Source organism: Varroa destructor, unplaced genomic scaffold, assembly GCF_002443255.2.
Source record: "Varroa destructor unplaced genomic scaffold, Vdes_3.0 BEIS01000006.1, whole genome shotgun sequence".
NCBI lineage: Eukaryota > Metazoa > Arthropoda > Arachnida > Mesostigmata > Varroidae > Varroa > Varroa destructor.
In genome coordinates this window covers 4,091,385-4,116,233 of record NW_019211459.1, presented here as the reverse complement: position 1 = coordinate 4,116,233, position 24,849 = coordinate 4,091,385, and the positions used below count along the sequence as shown (strand labels likewise).

Below are 24,849 nucleotides of genomic sequence, written 5' to 3'. Positions count from 1 at the left end.
AATATTTTTTGTTAGTGCAGCGAATAAGGGTCGTTCGAAGTACACCCTTTATTAGAAAAAAAAACAATAACTCGGATAGGCAATGATCTTACCTGAAAGCCGTTTGTTGTCGGGGAAATCGTCGAACGCCGAGTCAATATCTGCAAAACAAACGTACGTGATACCAATAGAGATAAATTATTAGAGCCTATAATGACAGTTAAACGTAAATGGAACGATTAAAAAGATGTCAAACTAGGCGCTAAAAAAATTTTATGAGATAACGGTGTATCGGTTCTGTAGTATAGGTAACCTCGAATAGCACGAGACTCGATGAGCAAAAATGTATCGCTCTAAGATTAGAATATTTCAGAGCATTGGCTCGCTCACGTCTGAGTTTTTGAGAAATCTATATACCTAACAAACTGGATCCTTCCAGCCGTTATCGAAATAACCTTAGATAATGTAACCAACCGGCGTAATACTACCATCTCCCTTAGTGGTCTCTCCTAAAAAAATATCCAAAAAAGCCGTAGAAAATACGTAACATATTCCTTTTTCCTTCCGACACCGTTTTAAAAGCCCGTCCGCTTTTTTTGGATTGCAGGAAACGCAAGCCTGCTGCTAATGTTGCTGCTGGAACCAGGTCCCGCCTATGCTATAGACATCGATGAGGTCCTGCTGTGACGGATCCTATCGGCTTATCGATGGACTACAACCACTAGCATGCGTTGTCACTGCCGGCCTAACGGGCTACAACCAGTCGGTATATGCGGCCGTACACTATGCGTTACGCCTTAATTTTGCAAGTGAGCCGAACACCCGTCAGCCCGCCACCGCTACTTCGTCTTAGCTGCTTTTGCGCCCTCTTCAACAACAGGTTTCCTCGCGCTACAAAGCTGCCCACTATCCTTTCACTAAAGAACGTGGCAGACTCCGACTGCGAAGCAGGCATGGCAGTAGAAACACCCGACGAGCTGCGTGGGACGACTGCTCCCACACTCCTTTCTTTCGCTTGTCTTCTCTCTCTTGTTCTGTGCCGAAGCGTCCATCGGCCTCGTTCGTTCGGCTGGCATTCGACTCGACTCGAATTGGCCCTTAGCGCGAAGAGGACCGACGTGATCGATTTGTGAAGTGCTACCACTGTCAGTGCAGCAATGGTGCGGAGGCGAAGTGATGAAATGCGCTTCGTTTGGAGGCAACAGCACCCCTTCTAGCCCCTTTACCGCTCCGTGTATGCCAATGCCTTACTCTTTGGCGCCTTTGTCCTCCTGGGTGGTCCGTCTGCCATCTTACATTTTGCCAGTAACACACCCACACAGGCAGGCTGGCAGCTATCCATTCAGCACAACCTTTTCCTTGTACGTTTCTATCCTCAGTATCCTGTTCGTTCGCACTGCCCCCTGAAATCTATGTCGGCACGATGTGCATGGGGGAGGAACTACCAGTTCAGTCCCCTTTCCAGTTCCTCCTTGCGTCCTCCTAGAGTGCTGCTCCCCTTTTCGTAAAGAGCTGGGGGCTAAGAGTGGTAGAGTGGTAAGGCAGTAGCTGGCATCATGCATGTCTGCTGCTTTCCTGCCCTTTCGAGCGCGCTTGCCGGGCGAGTAGGTACTTCGGAGAAGGCGTCGCCTTGAGAGATGACTTTCGATGCGATGCTTTAAGAAGACTTTGTTTCGCCGTCTAGCATTCCCGCCATAAGCCTGCTTGTCGACTCCTCACCAGCTAAGTTGCACGCCGTGGTCCTTCACGCCATCATGGACTTGTGCTGGCCGGTGGCTACTATGTTTGCTTGCACCCTTTCCACTGTCTGCGTCGTTTATGTTCACTCATTCGTTGCTTCTTCATCTTTTGGGGCCGGAGAAGGACCGATGGATAAGGGTATGTGTCAGCTTCCGCCGTCACTTCCTGTCGGAATGCTGATCGTTCAGAGCGCCTATGCATCTCGCACACATTTCAAAACGCAGCAGGCTAGCAGCAGACTGCCGCCTCGTCGGACCCCCCTAGAGTCCTGTTGAAAGTGCGGAAAGAAAGCTACCGATATTGCTAGGAAAGTCTGTGCCGTGGCTGTTTCATCCACCGCTGTCACTGCCGCCATTATAACCATATGGAGCCTCTTTTGGCATGTTTGCCTACCTGCTTGCCTAGCCGTTTTCCACTGCTGTCTGTCACTGTGGATGGCCAAGTGACAGTCGAAATTTACGTGAAGATTTGCTCCTTTCACTTACACCAGCACAACTTACAATTATTGTTTCTGGTACGGATATAAGGTAGCATCGCAACTATAGTGCATACTGCTGTATGCGTTAGCGCCTATTGTCATATTCGATATACTATACGCATGTACTAGACATGTTTGCAAGCAGGGAGGTAGCTACGATTGAAGCAGTGAGCGACGTCGGCGACGATGATGATAACAAAGGCGAAGTGCGAGCTTTGCTAGTTCATCACTCTTCCTTACGTGTTATTCATGCCATATATATATATATATATATGCTTTGTTGCTTGGCGCGCATGATCACTAACAGGATGGGCGCCATTTCAGCGAAACTGCGCAAGGACTCAGCTCATAGTTAACGGGAAACCGTGTTTTCCATATGCAAGCTTGTTTGCGCTGAAAAAAATACACAGATAGAGTGGACTGAAATAGCGCTACGTTTCGGCCACCTTCACAGCTGATTCGAAAGCTGATGTACGGACGTCTGTGCGCATTCTAATGCCACCGAACGGGCCGCTTTAAGCCACATGGCCGCTAATTAATGACTATACCCCTTTACCATGGCTGTACGAATCTTCGTAAAAAATAAAGATCCCGAGAGGCTTCGCTCTCTGTGCTGCCGTGTGAACTCAGATTTCCAATGCGACAATGCTCTCCCGCTATGCTAGTAGCAGCACCTGATAGTGATGGTGGACAGCTGTTCTTCTAGTAGACAGACGTACACGGCATTCTGTCAGTCATATTATAGAGCAGTCTGAATGATTAGAAAATGTCAGTAGTCTCAGTTAAGAAAGCTATAATAAAGTGCGGTCGCTTTGATTTTACACTGCACAATTTTTCCAGAAAACATCTCTTTAGTAGGATAATGGTTCTGCTTGAGTATTAACTCTCACTAAACGCAACGCTAACAATTTTACAAGAGAACTAGTCTAGAGCATAAACTACTTCATGACAAATTAATTTCTAAACATTTTCAAGGCTTTGTAATATAGCTGAGACATGATAGCTTGAAGAAAGAGCACTTTGCCTTCGCAGAATCCCCCTTCTTGTTTGCAGCACGCGCAGATCCATTACAAAATCTGCATGTGAAGAAAGCTCCGCAGGCATAATGATGCAAAATATTTTTTGCCTGGTAAATACATCTGGGCCATATCCTTTGGATGCCATAGAAAAAGTTCCAAACTCACCGCAGTTTAACCACTTCTTGTTCTGGGTTTTCGCTTTTCCTCATGTGGTGCTTGATCAATCGGAAGCGAACTAGGGACAAGCAAGCTTTCATATCTAACGGACCTGGCCTGTACATGGGCCAGGTAGGATAATCTATTTGGGCTGTTCTATAGCATAACACTGTCAGTCTCTTCAACATCGAACCCTCCAACGATTTTCCGTTCAAGAATGTTAGCGTGAGTTCTATTTTCAGCTGTATGCAGGTTTGCGTTTACGTAGCAGAAATACTACTTTGCCTCCTTTGAGAATATCGTGGAAAGCAGGAGTCAGCAGAAGACAGCAAATCTTCTGAGACGAACGTCATCTCAATGCCGGGCTGGCTATGTTTTATTACTGCCTTACAGAAAAGCAACGTCCTAGCAATAACTTTGACTGTTAACATATGCAGATCAATAACATCTGTTAGCAAAACATCAGCGAAGAAGTTTTTAAAATTCATCATGTAACAAAAAAGGGAGATATTGTTGACAGCATTTATTGAATGGGAACGGAAGCATCTAGCTTCACAGTGGCAGAGCATCAGGTAATTCATAAAAATATAGTTTAGAATTAGCCTGGTGGGCCAACTCCGAATGATTTGTTGCTTGCCGTAAGCTTTTGTCTGATTTGCACCCATAGTGTACGTTTGCACAAGACCATGTTACAAGTATCCATAATGTGCTGACGCGGCCCTTGCGACGATATTGATAGGCCCCGTGATCATGCTATTCAGTGGTGGCTGTCGATGTTCACCGAAAACCGTCCGCGTAGACTTTCATCTAAGAAAAGAATCATTTGGGCAGGCGAATAAATTCTGCAAAAAAATTCTCAGAAAGGGCTCGTTGTCGGCCCCTACATTTGAAGCCCCGTTGACAGCGTATACGACTATACACTTGCCCTCGTGCGGTAAAAGTAACAAGAATTGTAATCACTGCATTAAGGTATTAGTTAGGCACCTACCTGAAGAAATATGCACATCTGGACCACTATTTGACTATTGCTACAGAAACACTGCACAGCGGAGGATAATTTCAACAAAAAACGATAGATGACATCGAAATGCTCACGACATTGTTCCTGGCTATCATCATAATGTTGTTTAACGTCGATATTGTGGCAGCATTGACGCGTCTTTACACAGACCTTTTCTGCGAATGAAGGGACACTGTTTGGCCTGGAGAAGAAATTAAGCGAAGCAAATTTCACTAGAAAGCTTCTCCCGTTCCAGCTCCTAGCGCTGTTCCACATGCGTTCCTGAGAAATGATAAAAACAAGCTAGCCAAGGGCGAAAAAGCAAAAATGCACATCACAGATAGACATCAGTTTATAAGTAACAGACAGTTGATTCGTATATGGACATCACTGGAGTGAAGTCTACGTATGACCCCCGATCGCTTAATACGTTCGCTTTAGCCTTAAATGCATCGCTTTTTTCTTTTTTTGTTATCGTGCGACACGCGCTAACAACAGTTCATGTTGGAAGCTTCCCATCGTCGCATAAATTTCAGCGCGTTCGACCCTGTTGAACGTCATCCGTATCACATGGATGGACAATGTCGACGTGAACGAGTATATTATTGTAGAAAGCAAAACATTTGCAAACATCCCTTCTGATACTTTACGAAAGCAGGTTTTACCAAAGTAGTTAAGGCAAATAGAGACACCGTTAATAACTACCCTTTGGAGAGCACAACTTGACGTAAAATACACAGTCAGGAGTAATGTTTATGGTGCGGATATTCAAATAAATACGAAGTATCGTCGAAGTAAATGAGATTTTAGACAAGAGCAGCATTTGTTTCCGACATGGACCGAACAGCCGGAGAGCGTAATAGTATATGAGCTTAGCTCGTAGGTACATAGGCAGCTTTATGTTTCTGCACAATGTATAGTGTGTATCTGGTTAGCTGTCTATAATTTTGTCTGTTATTAACACCATTGTTGTTGAAGGCACGCTAAGGTGAGGCAAAGCCAGATAAAAACAAACTATCGCCGTAGGCTATACGACTGTAGTTGGGCATCTGCAACGTGTTAGAACAGATTTGTCTGACTTCGTACATGACATTACGAGCAAAACCGAGCATAGGATGATCTTAAATAACTGGCCATGTTACTACGAGTCAAACCCAGCTGCCGTGCGGTTGCTGATTAGGTGATAAACAGGTAATTTTCGCAAGACAAGTAGCCAAAAATTTTTGAATAATTGATTAGACTCATACGCTACATAGATATCTTAAGGGAGTAAAAAAGCGTCGTATCTGAAGTCCGTTTTTGTTTTTTGTTCGTTCTTTTGTGATGCGGTATACGCTAGCTTAACCGCTGTAACTATGATGCTATCCGGTCCTACCTAGCTCTGATCGGTAAGACTTGAATTTTGTAAGGAAAATGTGCCACATACATGTTAGTAAATACTTCTGTTACTGTGTACTAAGTTCCCGCCTACGTTGGCTAATAACGCCTCTTTCATGTATCGTTTAGCCACTATCACTGGCAGTATCTCAGGGCTACGAAATTGCTTTAGCTGGTGAATCAGGCGTAGGGACACATGCATTACAGATAAGGACAACGCTACTGTACATACATCGAGCGTGCCGAAACCCCAGTAAATCCTCTGACCCTCAGTCTGAAGAAATTGTGGCAGTGAAGAGACAAGAGAGAAAAAACGCAATCCAACGGTTTCGTGCGTTACATATTATTAGTAAATGAATCGCTGCGCCTATAGTTAGATCAATCCATTTGGCTAGCGAGACTGAAAAGTCTATGAACTTTATTTATTTGCCTCTCTGCCATTGTATTATGAACGCACTTGTGCTCTGCACCTAAATAGGTGTTGATCGCTCGTCTCGGAACTCTTAAATCTAGATTACAGTTACTTTTTTCTGAAACGAATTAAAATTGTCAATATCATTGATGTATATTTTCCATTCTGGTTCATCTAGGTGACGCTGAAATACTCAACATTGCTTCTTCCCCTTCAGTGGCCTGCTTTGCCGCCTCACCAGCTGCTTGACAATGGTGGCCTTACTTACCGTCGGCAATGGTAGTTTCATTCTCTGTCTTTGAATGGAAGGGAATAGACCCAGATTGGAAGCTTCGGTTCGTCGACAGGAAAAGGACGTTCTTGTAAGCCCTGGTCAACCTACTCTCTGAACCTTCTACCGAACATGAACCCTCACTTACGTTATTTTCTTGTCGCGTCGCTATTTTCCTTCCATTTTACTCAGCAGTGGCCTCTAGTTTCATTTTTACCCTATCGATGACGACGAAAACTGCAGTAACCCGCGATTGCGGTGGAATCAGCACCAGAAGGACTACACTATCGAAAGACTATTGTCGGACTATTGAGAAAGAGGCACGCGCGCTAGCGGCTGCCGGGTCTTCATCGGACTACTGCTTCGGACCTGTCTTCTCGCTATGGTTGTTGCTGTGTTTTAGATTCCCTGCTATTTCGTACCAAACTCGGTCTGCACCAACCCGTAATTTTATCTCTTTCTAAGAAGAGGAGGTGCTTTACAAAGAGGGACAGGAGCATCATGGGGGGTGCAATGGTGGCGAAATTCTAGAAATTGTCACAATCAATGCGACAGCCGTGGGTAGATATGGCCACTTGCAAAAAAAAAGCATCGGCCGTGCCAGTGATCTCCTGGTCACCCGTTGTTCGATCGTTATAAAACCCATTGGCTCGTCGTCGATTTCAGTTAACTTAGTATGCATTGCTAGCTTACGATCTGATGTTTCTGATTACATTAGCAGAAACAGCCGCAACACCAATCGAACGCAGCGACATCTGTGTAATTGGCACTTGCATCTAAAAAGGACGCATAGTAACAACTGCATTGATACACTTTGGCCAGCAGGCAGGCAAGCAAGTAAATGCATGCCGGGGTCGGCGCAGAAAAGCGCGACAAGAACAAAGGAAGTTTTGGACATTTGCGAACTTTATCAATCTGCTAGCGATCGACTTAGGAGCAAGCCTTGACCCCAGGTCAGTTATTTGGCGTAGGCCAAACAAGCACGGGCTGAACAGGCTATACTACTATATCAGACAGCAGATTAGTCGCAAGACAAAGCTGATACGAGTAGTCGTTCGAGAAACGCCATGATTGTCTTTTTTTATTGTCTGTAAGGCCTCGAAGTTCTATTCGGAAGTCTTCTTCAGGCGTACTTGCTTCACTTCCCTAGGGTTTGCCCCACAGACACGCCTCTTCCTCTCCTTTTTACCCGTGCGGCCTTTGCCTTTTCAGCTACAGCCGTTTCCATTCTCGTCACAGATCCCCCATTAGGCCTATTTGTCTGCGAAATGCCTCAACTCCGTCTGCTTGCTGCAGCAGCAGGAGAAGCAGTTGGACCAGCGTGGAGCACCAGCACACAGTCTTCGATAAGCTGTACTTGTTTCTCCAAAATAGGTGGCAGTAGCAGCAGTAGGGCTGTGTTGGTTCCTCCCACCTCATTTTACAAAACCCTACTTTTAGTGGCCTCACTTACCCAAGTTTGAGGTTCCCGTAAATCCACCATCGCCGGCGCCACTACTACCATTACCATCCGGTATAACCCCCGAAATGCTGCTTTTGTTGCCGTCTATGCGCCCACCTTTGCCGCGCGTTTTTCGCTGAACTCGTTTCGGTCCGAATCGTCTATCTACTCTTCTTTGTCCCCATGGTTCTGCGGTTCGGTGCTTGATGCGATGGAATGGCCAGGAACGAAGGCAGGGGCAATGCTGGTAGTGCTTTGAAAGCTCCATTGCATTAACATACGGCAGTGCGCTGGCAGTGGTGCGTAGATAGACAAAGCGTCCGCCGCCGTTGATGCCCCCGCTGGTGTGGTCGCCGCTGACGACCACCGTGAACTATTCTTACGGTCGACCCTTGTGCCGCCGTCGCCGCAATCGTTCGCTTGTTCAACTTGTCCGCCTACTCACTCAACTCCTACAACTCTTGCAGAACCCCCAACTTTCGAAGTAGGCAGGCAGGACAGGTAGAAGTGAATGTTGTTGTAGCCGCCGCCGCCGCCGCAGCTTGCTCGTCTCGAGCGAGGCAGACGCCATTTTCTTCTTATTTCTTCCAACTTGGCCCTATTTCGACTCGGATGTTTGTGTTCGTTGGTTCGCCAGTTGGTCTCGTTCTATCTCTGTTCCGTCTTCGCTTCTCGCCTATATGCCCTGCATTGTTCTCCTGGTCTCCCGGCCATCCTGCGCTCACTTTACGTTATGGCCGCTTTGCCGCTATGGTTCTACGTCAGCCAGCTACTTCTAACCGTATAGCCAACGAAGGGCCATTACGGCGTAGTGGGGTTCCTATCCGTTGTTTCAACCGGCCGCGTGCGTTTCGTCGTTCCTTATCGCTCGCGCGCCATTTCTAACCCTCTATCTGCTCAAACCTTTTCAGACGCGATGGGCGCAAGTCGGTCGAGTCGGTGCCCGCGCAACTTCACCACTGTTACATTCGGATCTTCAGACAGCGCGCCTAAATGCAGAGACAGGGGGGAGTAAAAAGGGAGAGGCGTATTAGAACGAAATAGGTAGCAGGATAGACAAAGACATTCTGCTTTATTCGGTCTACGTCATATTCCGTAGTCATTCCGTTCTGACCTGGGTCGTCCGTCCTTTTCTCCGGATTGTTCAACTATACCCGAAAAACTCAGGCGAACCCTCATTGTCGAGATAGTCGAAGCCAGTTTCGCTCACTCTCGTTTCTTCCCGTTTTAACCCGTTCCTGCATACGTCATCCGTTCCAATACAAAAAGCGACGTTGCTGGCGCCCCTTCTTCGGTGCCCTGTTCCTCTGCCAGCAGATTTCGACGTTTTGCCTGCGAAAAACGAGACACACCCAGTGTTCCGCGCGACGCCACTCATCCCCCATTGATTGCCTTGTCGGAAGATCACCCACAAGAGCGTCTGACACCGATCGCGGCTTGAGGGGATTCGTCGCGATTTAAGTGTCATGTGCAATCACTTACAAGTTAGACGTCTCACTTCTCGTACATTCTCTAGACGAGCCCTCTACCGCTCGTATAGCTTTTTCTCCTCATTCCGACCGCTATAGCAATATGTTAATACCGATCAAGATACGACATTTGCTTTTCTGAGAAAAAATCTTCAAGCTCGTTAAACTGCCACCGCTTGATATGTCTCAGACGCTGGAACTTAGTTGTTCTCGTAAGCAGGTCTCTATATTCCTGGCACATTTAATGAATTCATTTGTTTGACTGTATATCTTCACTGAAGTCTTACTTAGTGGCACAAGGTTACATAAAATAGGAAACATTTTTAGCAAATAGACAACGCTTGAGCCAAAATAGCAACCTATAACGAACCTAACAATCAATTAACCCAACGTTAATAATCGAATCTGACCTAAATTTTCCTAAAATGTTTGTATCTGAAATAACAGTTCTCTTTGCAAAGATTGCAGAATGCTGATGTATCCTAGTTAAGTTGACAGATACGGTAATCGTGTTACGTACGAAGATTGTCGCATTTCCAATTTAATCTCCTACTGTTTTTCTTCCATTAAACAGTACTTAATCTACGACTATTCTAGCAGACTAAACTGTGGCTTTTGACTGCGAAGGCCTACTTGTATCTGGGTTTAGTGTATGCGATTGCACATCTGATCGTGTGCAAACAGAAAGAAGTATGCAAGTAGTACGGTACAACACAGCTATATTCAAACGTATATGTATGCGCACATAAAGAAAACATTAAGAGCCCACTGATTGTCATCGGGATTAAGGAAGCTGACTACATCTATCTAAAAGGCAAACGTTCCCAGTGGACACAGAAGCAGTATAAGCCAAGTTATGCTGAACATTGACATATTGAGTCTCGTTTCGAGCTATGGGGCATTTGTCATACTAGCGAAGTCAGGCCACATTCATGGCCCAATGTTCATTGACCAACTGGATCGTTGCCGAGGTGCCACACTGCGCTTAGATGACTAGAACGCACCGTACTATCTGAGTCTACACCATTGTCTACACCAGGAGCGAAGATCAACTTTCAAGTTGCCACCATTGGGCAAATTTTACCATTCAATACACACACGATACACAAAACTATGATTCTTATTCCATTTTGTCTTTGAACTTTGCTCAGGATGGATTGTCGAAAGAATAGATGTGGGAAAGATCCCAGGGAATACCGGATGCAGGCCGAACTCTTAAGATTTCTGTAGGAAGGTAATATTAAGTTGAATTTGCCGTCAAACTAGGAAAACTAGGTAAATAGAACAAATAATTTTTGGTCGAAGGGAAGATTTCAGCCGAATATGGGTCAACTTCCATCTCATTTTTAATAGAAAGGTAAAAGTGACCATAGAAGTTCGTCGATTTCCGGGGCACCAAAAATAGAAGAGTAAAATATATCTACCTCTATCTCGTTTAGTTCGACAAAGAGGTATTTGATTCTGGACAAATAGCGTTCAATACTATCGAGTGGAAACCGAATGAGAAACAGAATCTAATGCCTACAAGATGACTGAGAAGTCATCAAAGTCGACTTTGGGCGAAGGATATATATAAATTTCTACCATTATCACTAACCTTTATAATCAGTTGACAATAGGAACTGTGACTGGTCACGTCATTACAATGCAACTATTCAAGTGCCAAAGAATTTACATTTCACTTTGTAAGTACGAACTTGTTGTGCGAGCTTTTCTGATCCAGCTTTCAATTTAGCGAATCCTCGCGTATGTATGTATGTATGCATAGTGCATCAGTGCACGCAGCTTTCCGGTCTGTGCCAGGACCTGTGCTCTTCGTTTTTCTCGTTGTCGCGGCCACTAGTAGCCATGTTGGACGCAATATGTGGTAGTGATTCTAGACCAGTTTCGATATCCAGGACACGATAGACCACGAGGCCGCGAGACAAAGCGCTAGTGGTAGCACATGATCCTTCGAGCATGCTCGTTGAAGAAAAAGTCAGAAGGTTCTCCCATTTTTTATGCATGATGAACGAGAGGAGTACCCACGTAATCACTGCGGTTAGGAAGCCGTCGGTAACGATGGGCGCGATAGCGCTAGCGCTGTTGGCTTGAGAGAAAGCAAAAGTAAGGAAATCGAGAGGAAATCTAAAGCATAAAAATTCTCTCGTCGTCGTCATTATCGTCCTGAAATCCCAAATAGCAGTAAAAAAAAAAGGAAATATATATGGAGGTGAGGACCAAACAGTTGTCATATTTGCTGACCTATTGGCTATGTATTATAGGAACCTTAACGTTTAATTCATTACGCTAATTAGTCTTTCAAATATTTGTTACCAACACAAACGATTTGATACACAATGGTCGTTGTAATGGCTTCATACGATTGAAGAAAATGAGCGGGATCGGAATCGATTTTAGATAACTCTGAATTTTATACGTGAATACTGCTAATACGTTCGAAGCCGACTGCATTCCTCTTATGTCTAAGTAAATTCGTTTTGCAAGATAAGATTTATTAATTAGTAAAATATACACACAAACACATATCGTTGGCAAAAGGCTTTTTTTTTTTGTTATTTGTATATAAGGGGCAAGACAATAGGAATAGGCTAGTACAGAGTATATCTTATTTGGCGTCAAGACGGTACATTGTGAACAGCAGTACTAGACATCAACACACTAGCAGCTGGTTATACCATATATTAGTATTTTTGCCTTTGCCAGTATACTTTTCCTCAGGTCATCTTAGCCTTGTATTCCGTAGCAGGAAGGCAGGCTAAGAAAGGAAGCATAGGAGGTTGCTTATAAGGATCTAGGCAGCTAGCAATAACTCAAAAGCCAAGTACGACAGCTGCATACAGTAAAGGATTTTGCTTTTTCTTATCCTAGTAGTCGGTTGTGTATTAGTGAATGTGACAGGCCCTCGTGTTATCGAACAGCAAACTCAGTTTAGCTGTGAATGGTGTGAATTCGCTTGTGCTCTGGCCACCCCTGGCCCCCCAAATCGCCCTTCCGCCTGCATTTTTCTTTAGCTACCAGCTTTTTTTTTCTGTTTTGCTGTACATGTATATCACCGACACAATGTGACACTATCCACCTAGTCTGGATTGCGTCTAGCGACGTTAGCACCGACATCAGTCATCCCGCTCGTTTCCTATGAACCTCAAGTCTCACCTCGTTCGATACAGCGCTCTAACACGGGCTAGTACGGAGGCGACGGCAGCCGAACGAATGGGGAAATACTTTCAGCGCAGCGCACCAGGCCTACCCCCATCCAAGACCCGTTCAACTCCTAAATTTCCAACCAGTAGAATGGAGAGAGGACGGTGTCGAGTTTTTCCGCCTTTTTTGCCTTTTTGGCTGTTACTGCCACTGTCCTACATTTCTCAAGTTTATCTTACTTCGCCCACCCCTCTGTCCCCTTCTAGTTTCCTATTTTCCTCTCGCTGAGCCTTTCTCCCGGAAAAGGCATCTTTTTCTTAAATGGGAGATCCTGTTCCGTACGCTTCGTTCCTTCATCGCTAGGGACACAGCCATCGCGCCCACGCGCGCGTCCACGTTCGCGCCTGTTGCATTCACAGAAAAGTAGAGCTACTACAACGACGACGGCGACGGTGACGGCAGCAGCAGCAGCGAAGAAGATGAAAAAAGCCTTTTTTTCCGGTTTTTATCGTCCTCCAAAAGATTCGGAATCGAAAAATTCGAACTAAGGACTAAGGAAGCTATGGCTAAAGGCGAAGTCGAGTCGAGGGAAAGTGGAACGGTAAGATTCGGGACGAAAGTGTAAGAATAAACGCGGCGTATGGACGTGAGAAAAATGTGCAAGATGGCACATAGAAAGAAAAGCCTAACGAGAGTAGTGGGAGATAGACGGTGGAAATGAGAGGAAGGGCGACCCGTCAAGAAAAAATGGCCATTGGGTGCTGGCGTTGGCGAAACGATGGAGTGTTTCCCTACGTAGAGCGCAAAGATGTTGAACAGAGGACAACGTCGAGTCATTGCCAAACTGGATAAAGAATCTAAGGGATCAACAGGGGAACAGTGCGAGAAGCGTTGGAAAAAGCTGCTGAACGAAAAGAAATAGGTGAAAGGTTTTTTACGCGCTTCCGGGTTACCCCTTCAGTTTCTCACCGCCAATGACGAAAGATTTATTACAGTTAAACATAAGTCATATTAATATTATAGCGTACTCTAACGTACGAATTTGTTTATTGAAGGTATCGGCCACAATAATCGAAGGTATGGCAATTTAATGAACACAAAGGTTTTTACATCTAATAGGGGTTTGTCAAACCTGTGAATATATAAACTTCGCATCCAGGAGTTGATGTGTCAATGAAATTAAATAAATAGCACTTTAATATCTCTACCCCCTTGCTGATGGAATCCGCTCGTACTAACGAAGCGATGAAACGCTTAGCACAATGAAGGCTCATTTAAATTTATAAACCGCAATTATTACATCGCAATATTTAGTAAGTGTATCATACCTAAAAACCACGGTTACCAAATATGGGGTCTGCCGTATAGAACGAACCCATATACCCCCACTTTAACACACTTCTTGAACATGGAACGGAAAACTCCATCTGGGCTGTCCCACTACCCTTCCGTTGATCGCAGAGCGCCGGTTCGGCCTAATATGTGGAGTTAAAGTATACTCAAGCGTAAGGCCATGGCTAACCCTATTTTAAAATGCAAATTTTCGGAGCATGTTGTCCCCGATGAATGGTCAATCTGCGCGCAGGCCAACTTTCGCTCGAGTCATCCTATGAGTTCTTTCTGTCGACAGTACCGCAATGATAGGCTTGGGAGACCTCGTCAGTATAAGCGCAATTCAGATGAAAAATTGCCGATAGTGAGAGGGTGAATTTAGGTAGGCTATAAGGGACTGCTCGACAAAATCATTGCAGGTTTATAGTGGCGAGGTCATTAAGGCAATTTATATTCAGACGGTCTTAAACTAGGCATCCCAAACATCGAACGTAGAAGTTCGGACTCTCATGGCTTACATAATTATGAGACAGAGATAAGCAGTACCTTGTCGTAGTTACTATGTACCAGCTCAGAAGGAGCGTCATATCCGGCACAGTTAGCCGTTTAGCCTGCTTGTTTACGCATTATATAGCTCCTCAGAGGTAAAAGTAGGTCAGACGTGATCGGACTTTGAATGTTAACAACTACAACATCTAAACCGAGTGATGTTTTTGAAGAAATTACAAAAACTAACATTCTATGCATAGGTGATTTGCAATAACAGAGAAATAGGTGCAGATTTTATCGCATATACCACGTAAAGACGTGAAACCGATTTAAATTTAATAATGTTACCATCATAATTGAATTTAAATCACGCGACAAACTACACAAAATACTGAACATGGTCATAGTTCATCACCCTTCATCAAACACGTTCAATTGGGAAATTGATCGCTAATAAAAAAAAAAAATCCTTCTTTTCTATTGAACTGAAACACACTATAAGCAACAGAGTTTCCAGTTAACTACTGCGATACTAATGCTTCGATATTTCTATTTCTAGCAAAAAACTGACACGATGTGATCTAATTAAATAAATAATTTTTCTAGCGGTATCGTATGGTTACTTGAATTCCAACAGGACATGGCACTCGATGAAAGAAAGGTATATGCTACCTAGAACTTTCCAAAGAAATACATTGTAGAGTATTCTGATCCTCCTGTGGGAATATCGCAAAAGATAAAGTCTCCGCCGAAAAAATGACAACATGACAATTTTCAGAAGCCGCGTCCCTATTCGAGAATCAATGGTCCACCATTATCAACAGTTTAACGACCAGAACCGGTTTGAGCATTGGTAGCTAGGGGGAAAAGTTATACATTTTATATACAGGTCGTTTAATTATTTTAGTATTAATCGTTGGCAATGGTTGACTAAAAATATACACCCTTCATATATTTATGGGAGAGTGTCTGTGTGTGTGTGTGTGCTACATGAGGTAGTGTTGTGTCAACGAAACATTGTTTGCAATAGACCACCTGTCAAGCGTTAAAAGAGGGACATTGTTAACGGTTCGTGTCCAAGTAATGTTAGTCATCAGCCAGAATTACTACCGTCAAATATATACGCAACTCATATAGGTCCGCCATTGCTTACGGCATCGCAAGTATTTGCGGCCCGTTATACAGACAACACAGATCTTTTGTTCATAGGCGCACATCGACAAGCCCACATCAGATTAAATCCACATGCAATAACTGCCAAAGCTTCTGTGTACCATCCAGTTGTCAAACAGAGGCTTCCTAAGATCTACACGACTGCGGAAGTACCATTAGCTTGCAAACATAATCTTTACTGTATTCAATTACTCAGATCTACGTCGACGAATCTCGTATGGTAAGCCGCCAAATACATCAAACGTAACTAAATGGTATCGTATTTTTGGCTTGTTAATTCTAACAAAATTAAAAACATAACGGTTAAATGTCTTTTCATTTGGTTTTCACACTAACAATCTCCTGCTGCCGGCACGCTTACACGTGCCGACACGTCCACATACTTTCGTTTCCTTCTTCAATTATTTCTTTCCCGCCGTTCTACTCCGCTTTTCTTTATCTCTTCTCCTTTCTTGCCTCTTTAACTCCCGCTGAGAGCTTAAATAATTAAGCCGTAGCGTCGCTAGCTCGCACAGGTCCTGCTGCGCCGTGTCCTGCAGAAGTCCGCCTGCTCGTTTCAGCTACATGCTCGATCTCGTAGGTATGCCTGTGTGTACATGCACGTGCCGCCAAGGGCAGGTTCCCATAAGCAAGCGTGTTACGCTACGAGCGAAACTGGCTCTGCGAAACTGCTTTAAGCAGCCGTAGTAGAGGTGGCAGTAGTAGGGGTCCCGAAAAGCGTGGAGGTAAATTGGAGTACTAACACACACACACTGCACAGTACGGAACAGAACCACTTAGCCACCGGAGGCTGGAGAACGACGGCTGGGGGGCAGTGATTATGACCTCTTTCTCTCTCTCCCCCTTTCCCTCGCTCCGTCCGCGCTGCGATGACAAGCGCAAAGCGGAGCGGGACGTTGTCGCGTACGCCACTGTGGGCACGGATGTCGACACTGCCGACCCTGCAGATGCCCTCATCGTTACCGGTGCCACCACAAGGGCAGGCGCTTGTATGGCAGCAGTAGCGCCAGCTTCACAGCTTTCGACAATAACATGCCGATGCCGCGAAACGTTCTGCGCCGGTAGCGTTATTTAAATGACCCGCTGGGATTTGCCCAGCTTCGGTCGGTCGATCTTTCGCTCGCTCACTCGTTCAAGCTCACTGTTGACCTTCTTTATAGTAACAATAGTCGTTTTCGCTTTTCTCCAGCTGAGGAAGTCGCCGACAAAGTCAATTTTTCTCATCGGCAGACGTAGCGGGAATGCCAAAGCGACGAGACGCGGCTAATGAGAAGAACGGTTTCACTACCCGTCAGCAAACGCAAGCGGTATCTGCGCAGGTCGTATTACTACAATAACAACAACAACTAGACTATGGCGGAAGCAGGCAATAATGAAACGTAGAGACGCCCACAATGCAGACAAGCGTCGCTGCTTTGACAGTGTCAGATTCAGGAAGGATGTTTTTGTTACTCTTGCTTGCATCGCCTTACGACGATGGGGCTGAAGCGATGATTGTTCCGTTGACTGGGTAACTGACACCTGTAACGAGCTAACTGCCGAAAAACCTGAAGATTACTGGAGGTGAGAGAAAGGGTTCTGGCCCGAGGCCGGGGGCTAGGTTTATCTAGCGAGAATCTTCATTTTCCTCGTAAATGTCTCTGTCTGGATGACAGGGAGGCAAACTCCTAGGGGCATTTGTCATCGTTATGACAAGCCACTTTGTATCATCTCTGCTTCCTGAAATGTGTTAATAACATATTATACGCATAAAAATATCAAAGATGGGGTTGTCAGAGTGGGATAGCATTTTTAAGACGTGGTTAGGCCATTTTATTTAAGGCCATCTTCAATAATAGAATGAAACATTCATTTAAGCTAGATAAGAGAACATAATACAGCTTCATACATTTACTTTCTGAGGAGTTCCGCAGAATTTGATGTGAAAGATGTACCAAATTTTAGCATCGCTACACATTCTCTTGTTTTTGTGATAATACTTTAAATAAGCCCACTAAAATTCTTCAATCGATTATTTTCGCCTTTTTGGATATCCAAAAAAAACGTTTTCCATCAAACTATAGAAAAACTACTGTGAATTTAAAGATTCCAGTATATACAATTTGTTTGAACAACATAAAACCACTGTAAATATAGACTAACTCTAATTCTTGAAGCCTTGCACTCAGCAGCATCATATCTTTACCAAGGCTTAATACCTAACACCCTTCTTACTTTCACGATATTTTTTCATTTTCCCTCTAATTTTTTTTTATTTTTTAGAGTATTTTCAACTCGATAGCTGTTCAACTCTACCAACGAAAGCACTATAGAACGGTTGTGATTAGCTAATATAGAATTTCAAAAAATCATTATCTTCGAATTGGCCTACGACAGCCTCTGTCGTAGGCCAGTCTGTTAAGTTGGGTAAATGCGTAGATTAAATTAATTTAAGGATATCTGCGATCTGAATCGTTCATACTGTTATCTTTGCTATTATTTGTGTCTGCGTGTTCATGTATGGTTCGTCTCGTCACATATATATCGAGACAAGCCATGCAACAACTACTTATTTTCTGATTATCTGAAAAAAAAAACTTAACGTTGGTAACTTTTTTGGTTTGTTACTCAAAGTTTTCACTCGCTCTACCCGAAGCGTGCTTTTGGTTGATTCATGCTTACCCCAGCATCTGGCAATATCGGCCAGGCCGGCAGGATGGCCGCGGCCGATCTGTGAATCGTAGCAACTCACAAAAGCGTGTCAGATGACACCACTCAGACCCAACGACCGGCGACCTCACTGTTAAACAGTGCTGCCGACGCTACTGCGACAAAGAGCACTGCTGCGGCCCCGCTCAGATAACTTGGTGGCGTCTTGTCTTTTAACCTCGCTCTGCCTATTGCTCGTTCTCCCCTTTTCCCACCGAAGGTCTTCCTCTATTTCATGGCTGGGCCTTTGCCCGGGGCTCTTTGCTGCTGCTGTCCTTCGTATCAAAGATCACGTCCATTCGACGCTTACTGCTCGCATCCAGTCGTCGGCTGACTGCCTGGATGCGTTGCCACGTCTCCTCATGTCATTGGCGCGGCTGTTCGGAGAGAACTGCCTAAAGTAGCAGAGGCCCGGCAGGACGTTTGTCGCAGACGCTGATTGAAATCCCAAACGTTGATGGAAAGAACGAAGGACACTCCAATTGGCAGCGCCATGGCAACCGCCATAGCCACGACCACTGCTCGCCACTTCTACCAAAACTGGGCTGGGTTGCAGGGAGTCGGACACTTGCCCGACCCTCCGGGCACCCCAAATCTTCGGGAGTGTGCGCTGAAAACTCGGGACTTTGCATTCTTGCACTCGGAACGTTTTCGCAGTGACTCTCATCGCCTCGCCTTCAACCGACGCAACCAAGCGAAGCGATACCGATCTACTCGTTGTTCTCAGACGGCACCAGCTCTAGCAATTCAAAGCGATGCCCCGCCTTCGTCTCGCTGCTTTCAGCAGGCATCGGAGATATAAGCGCACCTCTTTCCCGTTACCCGCTCTTGCAGATCCGCCGTCACCTAGAGACTAAGCGGGCCTGGAATTGGTCTGGCCGCGATCCTCATTCGAGTTGAACGCAGTAAACAGACGAGGCTGAGATGCTCGGATTGAATACGGAGAAACATGAGAAAAAATTAGTCATCAAAGGATGAGTTCCAAGGCTTTTTTTTGCTATACCACCTCAATTCTAATGTTATAGCTATTAACATTGCTAGAACATATGACTATGGCTGCTTTAAACGATATTGATAAAATATTACCAACAGGCGACATATGTGTACTTATGCTAACGACTGAGTCTTGAAAATGTACCCTTAGAGACAGCTTTGTTTACCCCTCACTACCATTGTATATCACCATATATACATGTGTGTTCTATACACAAGTGGCATCGTTTGCCATACGGCAACAGATATATACACTTTCCAGTACGTACAGCACATGGATCTATAGACTTATTTTGTACATTGTGCGAATTCTATCGTTCAACGATGCGCCCTCTCTACTCATCAGCCCCGCTCCCCAAATGAGACTGCTGGCTAAAACAGCACGAATGCTCCGTCAGCAGTCTCATTCACTTCGTCGCTTATGGGGTCTCTACAAGAGTAGCCCCAGACCCTTTCGCGGGTGTATCCTCGCAGCTCTTTCTGCTACTGGCTTCTACAGAAGTGAACAGTCTCCTTTCATTCGTGTGCGTTGAGATTCTCGGAACAACCCTGAGAAGCAGCCGTAAAAGCGAAATCAATCCGGAGGGCTCTTGGGGTCCCGATCTGCTTTCGGCCTCTGCCTCTGCTGCTGCCTGCTCACCGCTGGCGCTGGCTGTCGTGTCTCGGGGGTTTGGTTGCATGTAGGATTACTCGGCTCGGTCCTTTGCATGCCACCTGTTCGCTCGCTCGTGCTGTTCAATTTCATCCTTGTTGTCGACGACAATGACAACGACGTCGACGGGCACTAAGACTATTTCGCTGTTCGCTGGGTATTAGAACGGATGCTTTCCCTGTCCGTAATCAAGTTATCTAACCGGTTGTGCCTTAGGAGATGAGACCTCTCCTATTCCTCTCCAACGCCCCTTTCCTCACTATTACACGCCTGCTTCAAATCCTTAGATTCACTGCGGGACCCCCAAACATTCTGACTGGTGGTCTCGTCGGAACAAACAGTGGTACTTCCCTCCTCCATCAGTTCTTGTGCGAGTAGCAGTAGCGCCAGTGGGCCTCAGCAATCCTCAACGAAGCCCGACCATTCAATAGCCAGCCCATGCCCCGACATAGTCTCGTCCCGGTGACGCTTACACCGAGGGAAAAACCAGCCATGGAGGTCTCTGTTACCCTGTCATCGGCGCGGCGCGATCTACAAGATGAGTAGTGGGTAAGAGCCATTAGAGAGAAGAATCCCTGCCTTTGCTTGTGTCTATTCGCCCGTTCCGCCGACAAACTGGCTGGCTGTTTTCCCGACCTTTTACTTAATGCGGTATATTACACGAAGCTTGCATGACGCTCGTAACACAAGTGCAACAGCGCCAAGCATTGTAGGCGGCTCAGCTTCAAGGCAAACCTCCTTTACTTTTCTGAGTTCTCTCATTACTCTTTTTGCTGGCGTCATCGCGAGTGCTACCCACCCGGGGGAAGGCCGAGAAAGGCTTCTGCCGGTCAAAACGGTGGAAAACGGCGAGCGAAAGTTATTTTAAAAATTTTCGCAGGGGTCCTAAACGAATTTCGTTCGCTTTTCCGCCAGGACAACAGCCTGGCGAATAGCAGATCGGCGGCTTTACCCTCGACGCCACGCCAATGACGTTCTTATCCTGAGCGTTTGAGCTATGGAACGCAACTGGTAGGTAATGTATTAACTTTTTTTTACGCAAGTTATGAAAGGAGCGACGCTGTAAATTGCTAGAAAAACGGCGCTTTATTAGAAAAGCCAAACGATTTTGACTGTTCGGTCACTCTCACTGCCTCTTCCGACTTATAAATCATAGAACGTTATACGTGTTATTTCACTCTGCAAGGCTCCGACTGCCGCTGTGCAGACAATGACGGTAACAAGATAAGACCACAATATCGTGCGTTGTTCGTGGTATGCAGCCCCTTATCAGAACTATTCTAAATCTGATGCTTTACTTCATCTTCCTCTCGCGTTCAGCTTCTCGCGTTCCTCTGTTTCCCAGAAAGTGCTTTAGCGTCCAATCTGAACAAACTGTCGCCTTCATCCGGCATCATCTCGGGTCTCTTCGCAGACTCCGTCATCATCCCGTTGGAGTTGACCACCGCACTACAGCACCCGTTCCTATCATTAGAACTAACACGACGATATATTCGTCCCCTTATAACCTTGACCGCGTTCTTCTTGCAAGTTGCGCGTGTTCAACGTCCAACCTGATCTTAGACGCGCTGTTTAGTTTTGCGCAACTTCAATCGTTCCCACGCTGCGCTTTTTTATTTATGGTGCGTAAAGTGGTCACCACCCCGAAGCCCTCACCCTCAATGATTGCCCGCAAAGGGCGCCTAGCAGCGCCTTTTGCCGTTGTGCGGTTTTTATAAAGTAGGTCGATTTGAATCGCTCACGTGCTCTTTAGTTTTCACACTAGCGGATTCACTAGAATCACCCCAAAACGTTATTCATTCAACAGCACCAGATATCAGGCTATTCCCCTTGTCCTACCGCCGCCATCGCCACATGCGGCGAAGGCAGTAGCAGCAGCAGCCAGCCTAACGATTCGTTGGAGCGGCTGCTAAAGAACTGTCTCTTCCTGAAACGGAGACAGCCCGCGAGAGATAAATCAGGGGGTCAAAGGGCGGTAGTAGCGGCAGACGTCTAGTCACTTGCTCGACCAGCTGTGCAGGCAACGAGGGGAGATTTTCTTCGAGGGGCTCATTCGAGGGGCAAGATTTCAACGAGGCACAGCAAAGCATGTGCTTAACTAGCATGTCTTTCTCTCGATACGCAGCCGTAGCGTCTGCTGCAGTGGAAGAATGCGGCCTAGATGGTCGTGGGTGCTCTTTAGATGTAACATAGGAGCCCGCGGTGAGTGGAGGAAGCACTAGGCGACCGCTGAGCTTGCTTGTTCCAGTCTTCGAGGCTAATATAATGACCCGACGCCCCATTTCTATCAGCGAGGCGAGGCAGGTGGTACGCCGTTATCCCTGATGACGCTGTCACGGCAGATAGCTGCGGTCGCACCCTCGACAAATGTGTCGTGGTAAAAAATGTCTCTAATGTGTTTTTCTATTAATAGAAACAGCACATGTTATTATCTTCATGTCAGAGTCTACGAGTTTAGGCTCATTACTGCTATGAAGCGCTGCTGGGTGCAGAACTAATTCGTTTCGTTATGTTTTGATTTACGAGAAGCGATTCTGTACGAAAATTTTGAACTGTCAAAATAGTTTATGAGTGAAAACACGAGGTTTAACAACGCTTCTGCTTTTGTGTTGCTGTATGTAAGAAGTTGCTCTCTGCAGTAAAGTTCATCGCCGTTGTGGGTGAAACAGTAAGTACTTTAGGGAGTTTGATGATTAGAAATTATATTAAATTTTTATTATTATTATTACGTTTTTACTTCAGGAGACGTTATAAGCTTATAAATTTATCTAATTAAATAGTACACACTTAACAAACTACCTATACATGCATGTCAATATGAAGAACAGATATATGTGTTTCCTATGCTAACCAGGTGACCGGAACGATGTAATAATTTAAGTTAGAGTGCATTAATTCACAAACCTAAAAGCAAAACATAATTTAGTTCCGTTAGTCCCGCTTCCCTCATTTCAACGTTCTTCGCCCTAGTTCTCCATGGTACTTTGGGCAATACTCTCATTGGGCCTATTTCAAGTGGTCAAAACGAATATTGAGTAGGGCATCTGTGACCGAGTTGCTAAGTTGGTCAAAGAAAAAAAAAGGAATACGAAGAAGTATTGTGCTGGTAGCAGTATCGCTGCTCCTGTTCCAATAAACTCTTTTGTTCATCTGTATGTCTACGCCCTGCTCTCTACTGGGCCGTGTCATGGTCTCTATATGTGTCACTGGGACCGCAGGGGTGCACGCGATCCGGAAATGGCTGGATCTTTCCTTCGACGCCTCTCTCCTGTTCGGAGCGCAACCCTTGGGGACACTCACGGGCGGAAACCCGCCCTTTCAGATGGGACTAGATGTCTGCCCGTTTGCAGGCCAACCAGCCGTCTGCCCCGTCGCCTTCCACCGATGAAGGCAGCCGCAGACTGGTTCATTGAATTATATTTTATTACAACGCAAGACCGTGTTTCCGTTTCTGCGTCCGGCAGCTGAAGCATTGACTGGCCAGCCCGTACGGGGCCCGCCCCTCACCGTTTCCAATACGGCATCCCCCGTAACAGGCAGTGAACAGGACCGAATAGAAGGCACGTGGTCCGACCAGCGGCACTGCCGTCAATGTCTCCAGCTAGCGCCGCTGTCGCTACACCGGAGGAAGCAGACTGGGGAAGCAAAGCTTCTGTCAGCCGTCGTTGACACTACCGCGTCGTCCGTGAACATTTCTTCGCTCTGTTGCACTCTGCTATGTTGGTTGACTACGCCGGTCAGCGCAGGCCAGCAGTAGCGAAGGAACGAATTCGTGTGATCAGAAGCGTCCGGGGAGACTCTGTTTCCTCGGTCCGAGCTTTTCCCGCAGCCCCTCTTGCCCCTTAAGATTGACGTGTCTGGTTCTGAGCTGCCCAACGAAGTCAACTCAGATGACGGTGGTCAAGGAGAAAACTAAGGCCTGAATAAAACCTGGGCGTCTTTTTGGGGGCAGTGTCCAATCAATCTGCAAATCTGTGCTGTTCAGACACGCAGTACGAAAAAGACCATGCTCCTGGTACAACAGTGGTAGAACTAGCCCTAGCAGAAAGTTGCAGTATAGGTAATTAACGAATGGCGACGAAAAATCATGGCCACTCGATAAACTGAAAGCAGTGTTCGGTGTCGACGGCAGACGCAGCGTAAACTGCCGCTTTCGGTTCAATACAGAGGCAGTAATACGACGCGGGTTTTAAGAGTCCACCCTTCTGTAGCCTTTACGGGTATGTCATAATACTAATAATGAGATGCTGTCGTACGTATATACAATATATCGCCTATTGGCAGATACTGATGTGTCCTGAATAGGCGCGCTCCCTATGCTTGGACCTATTCTGTCGATAGAGCAGATATAACATATAGGCCACTTCGTTATAATGTCACATAAGCGAGTTATGACGGGTAGAATAATTATCAGTAAGTATACTAATTAATGACAATGCTTACTGCCAAATACCTTAATTGTCCTAATGATCATTCGTAATCGGACATCGGTTCATCAAGCTGAGGTTCGTGAACGTGATAACGAAACTTTCTGATTCACGATAATAATATGTCACGGAACCTTCTTTTGAAAATTAGCTTATTTAATGAGTGACATACTAACCGTTTATCTCAACTAACAGCCTTTAACATGTTCTATTAATATAATGATTTCGAAACATTTCACTGCAAAGAGATATGCTTCAAATTGATTGTGTTTCTTTTTACCGCAGCAATTACTGGACTTGCCCTTATAAATTTCTGTTTTTTTTCAGATAATTCAATTTCGCAGTTTATTTATTCAGTATCCAATTCATCTTTGAGCTATCTAAACGTGCCGCATGCACCAGAAATATATATCGAATCGTGACATAGTAAAAAGCTGAACCAAAAACGGCCGAAACCGCGAAGCGATTACACGTCATGGCACCTCGCTAACACCGGCGACGCGACAGCATAAGAAGCCCTACTAGACACATAGGAATCTGTGCTGGACCTGCCGTGCATCGGCTACAATAATTAGAGTGAACGACCTAAGCTGCCTTCGTAATCCACTT

The 24,849-nt window shown here is 45.5% G+C and overlaps 2 protein-coding genes across 10 annotated transcripts in view; one reads left to right on the top strand and one right to left on the bottom strand.

The window, feature by feature from the left end:
- LOC111252774 (uncharacterized) overlaps nt 1-5,663 on the top strand; it is a 28,661-nt gene extending 22,998 nt beyond the window's left edge. Inside the window, exon 6 of the mRNA XM_086993593.1 lies at nt 587-5,663. Coding sequence (XP_086849719.1) covers nt 587-607 — 21 coding nt within the window. The 3' untranslated portion in view covers nt 608-5,663. The remainder of the gene's footprint in view (nt 1-586) is intronic.
- Nucleotides 1-24,849, bottom strand: part of mmd (disintegrin and metalloproteinase domain-containing protein mind-meld) — a 131,896-nt gene that overhangs the window by 47,453 nt on the left and 59,594 nt on the right. For 8 of the 9 annotated variants that reach the window (XM_086993586.1, XM_086993583.1, XM_086993584.1 and 5 more), the window contains one exon: nt 93-140. The exons of the other annotated variant lie outside the window; for it this stretch is intronic. In XM_086993586.1, coding sequence (XP_086849712.1) covers nt 93-140 — 48 coding nt within the window. The remainder of the gene's footprint in view (nt 1-92; nt 141-24,849) is intronic. 9 annotated transcript variants of the gene reach the window in all.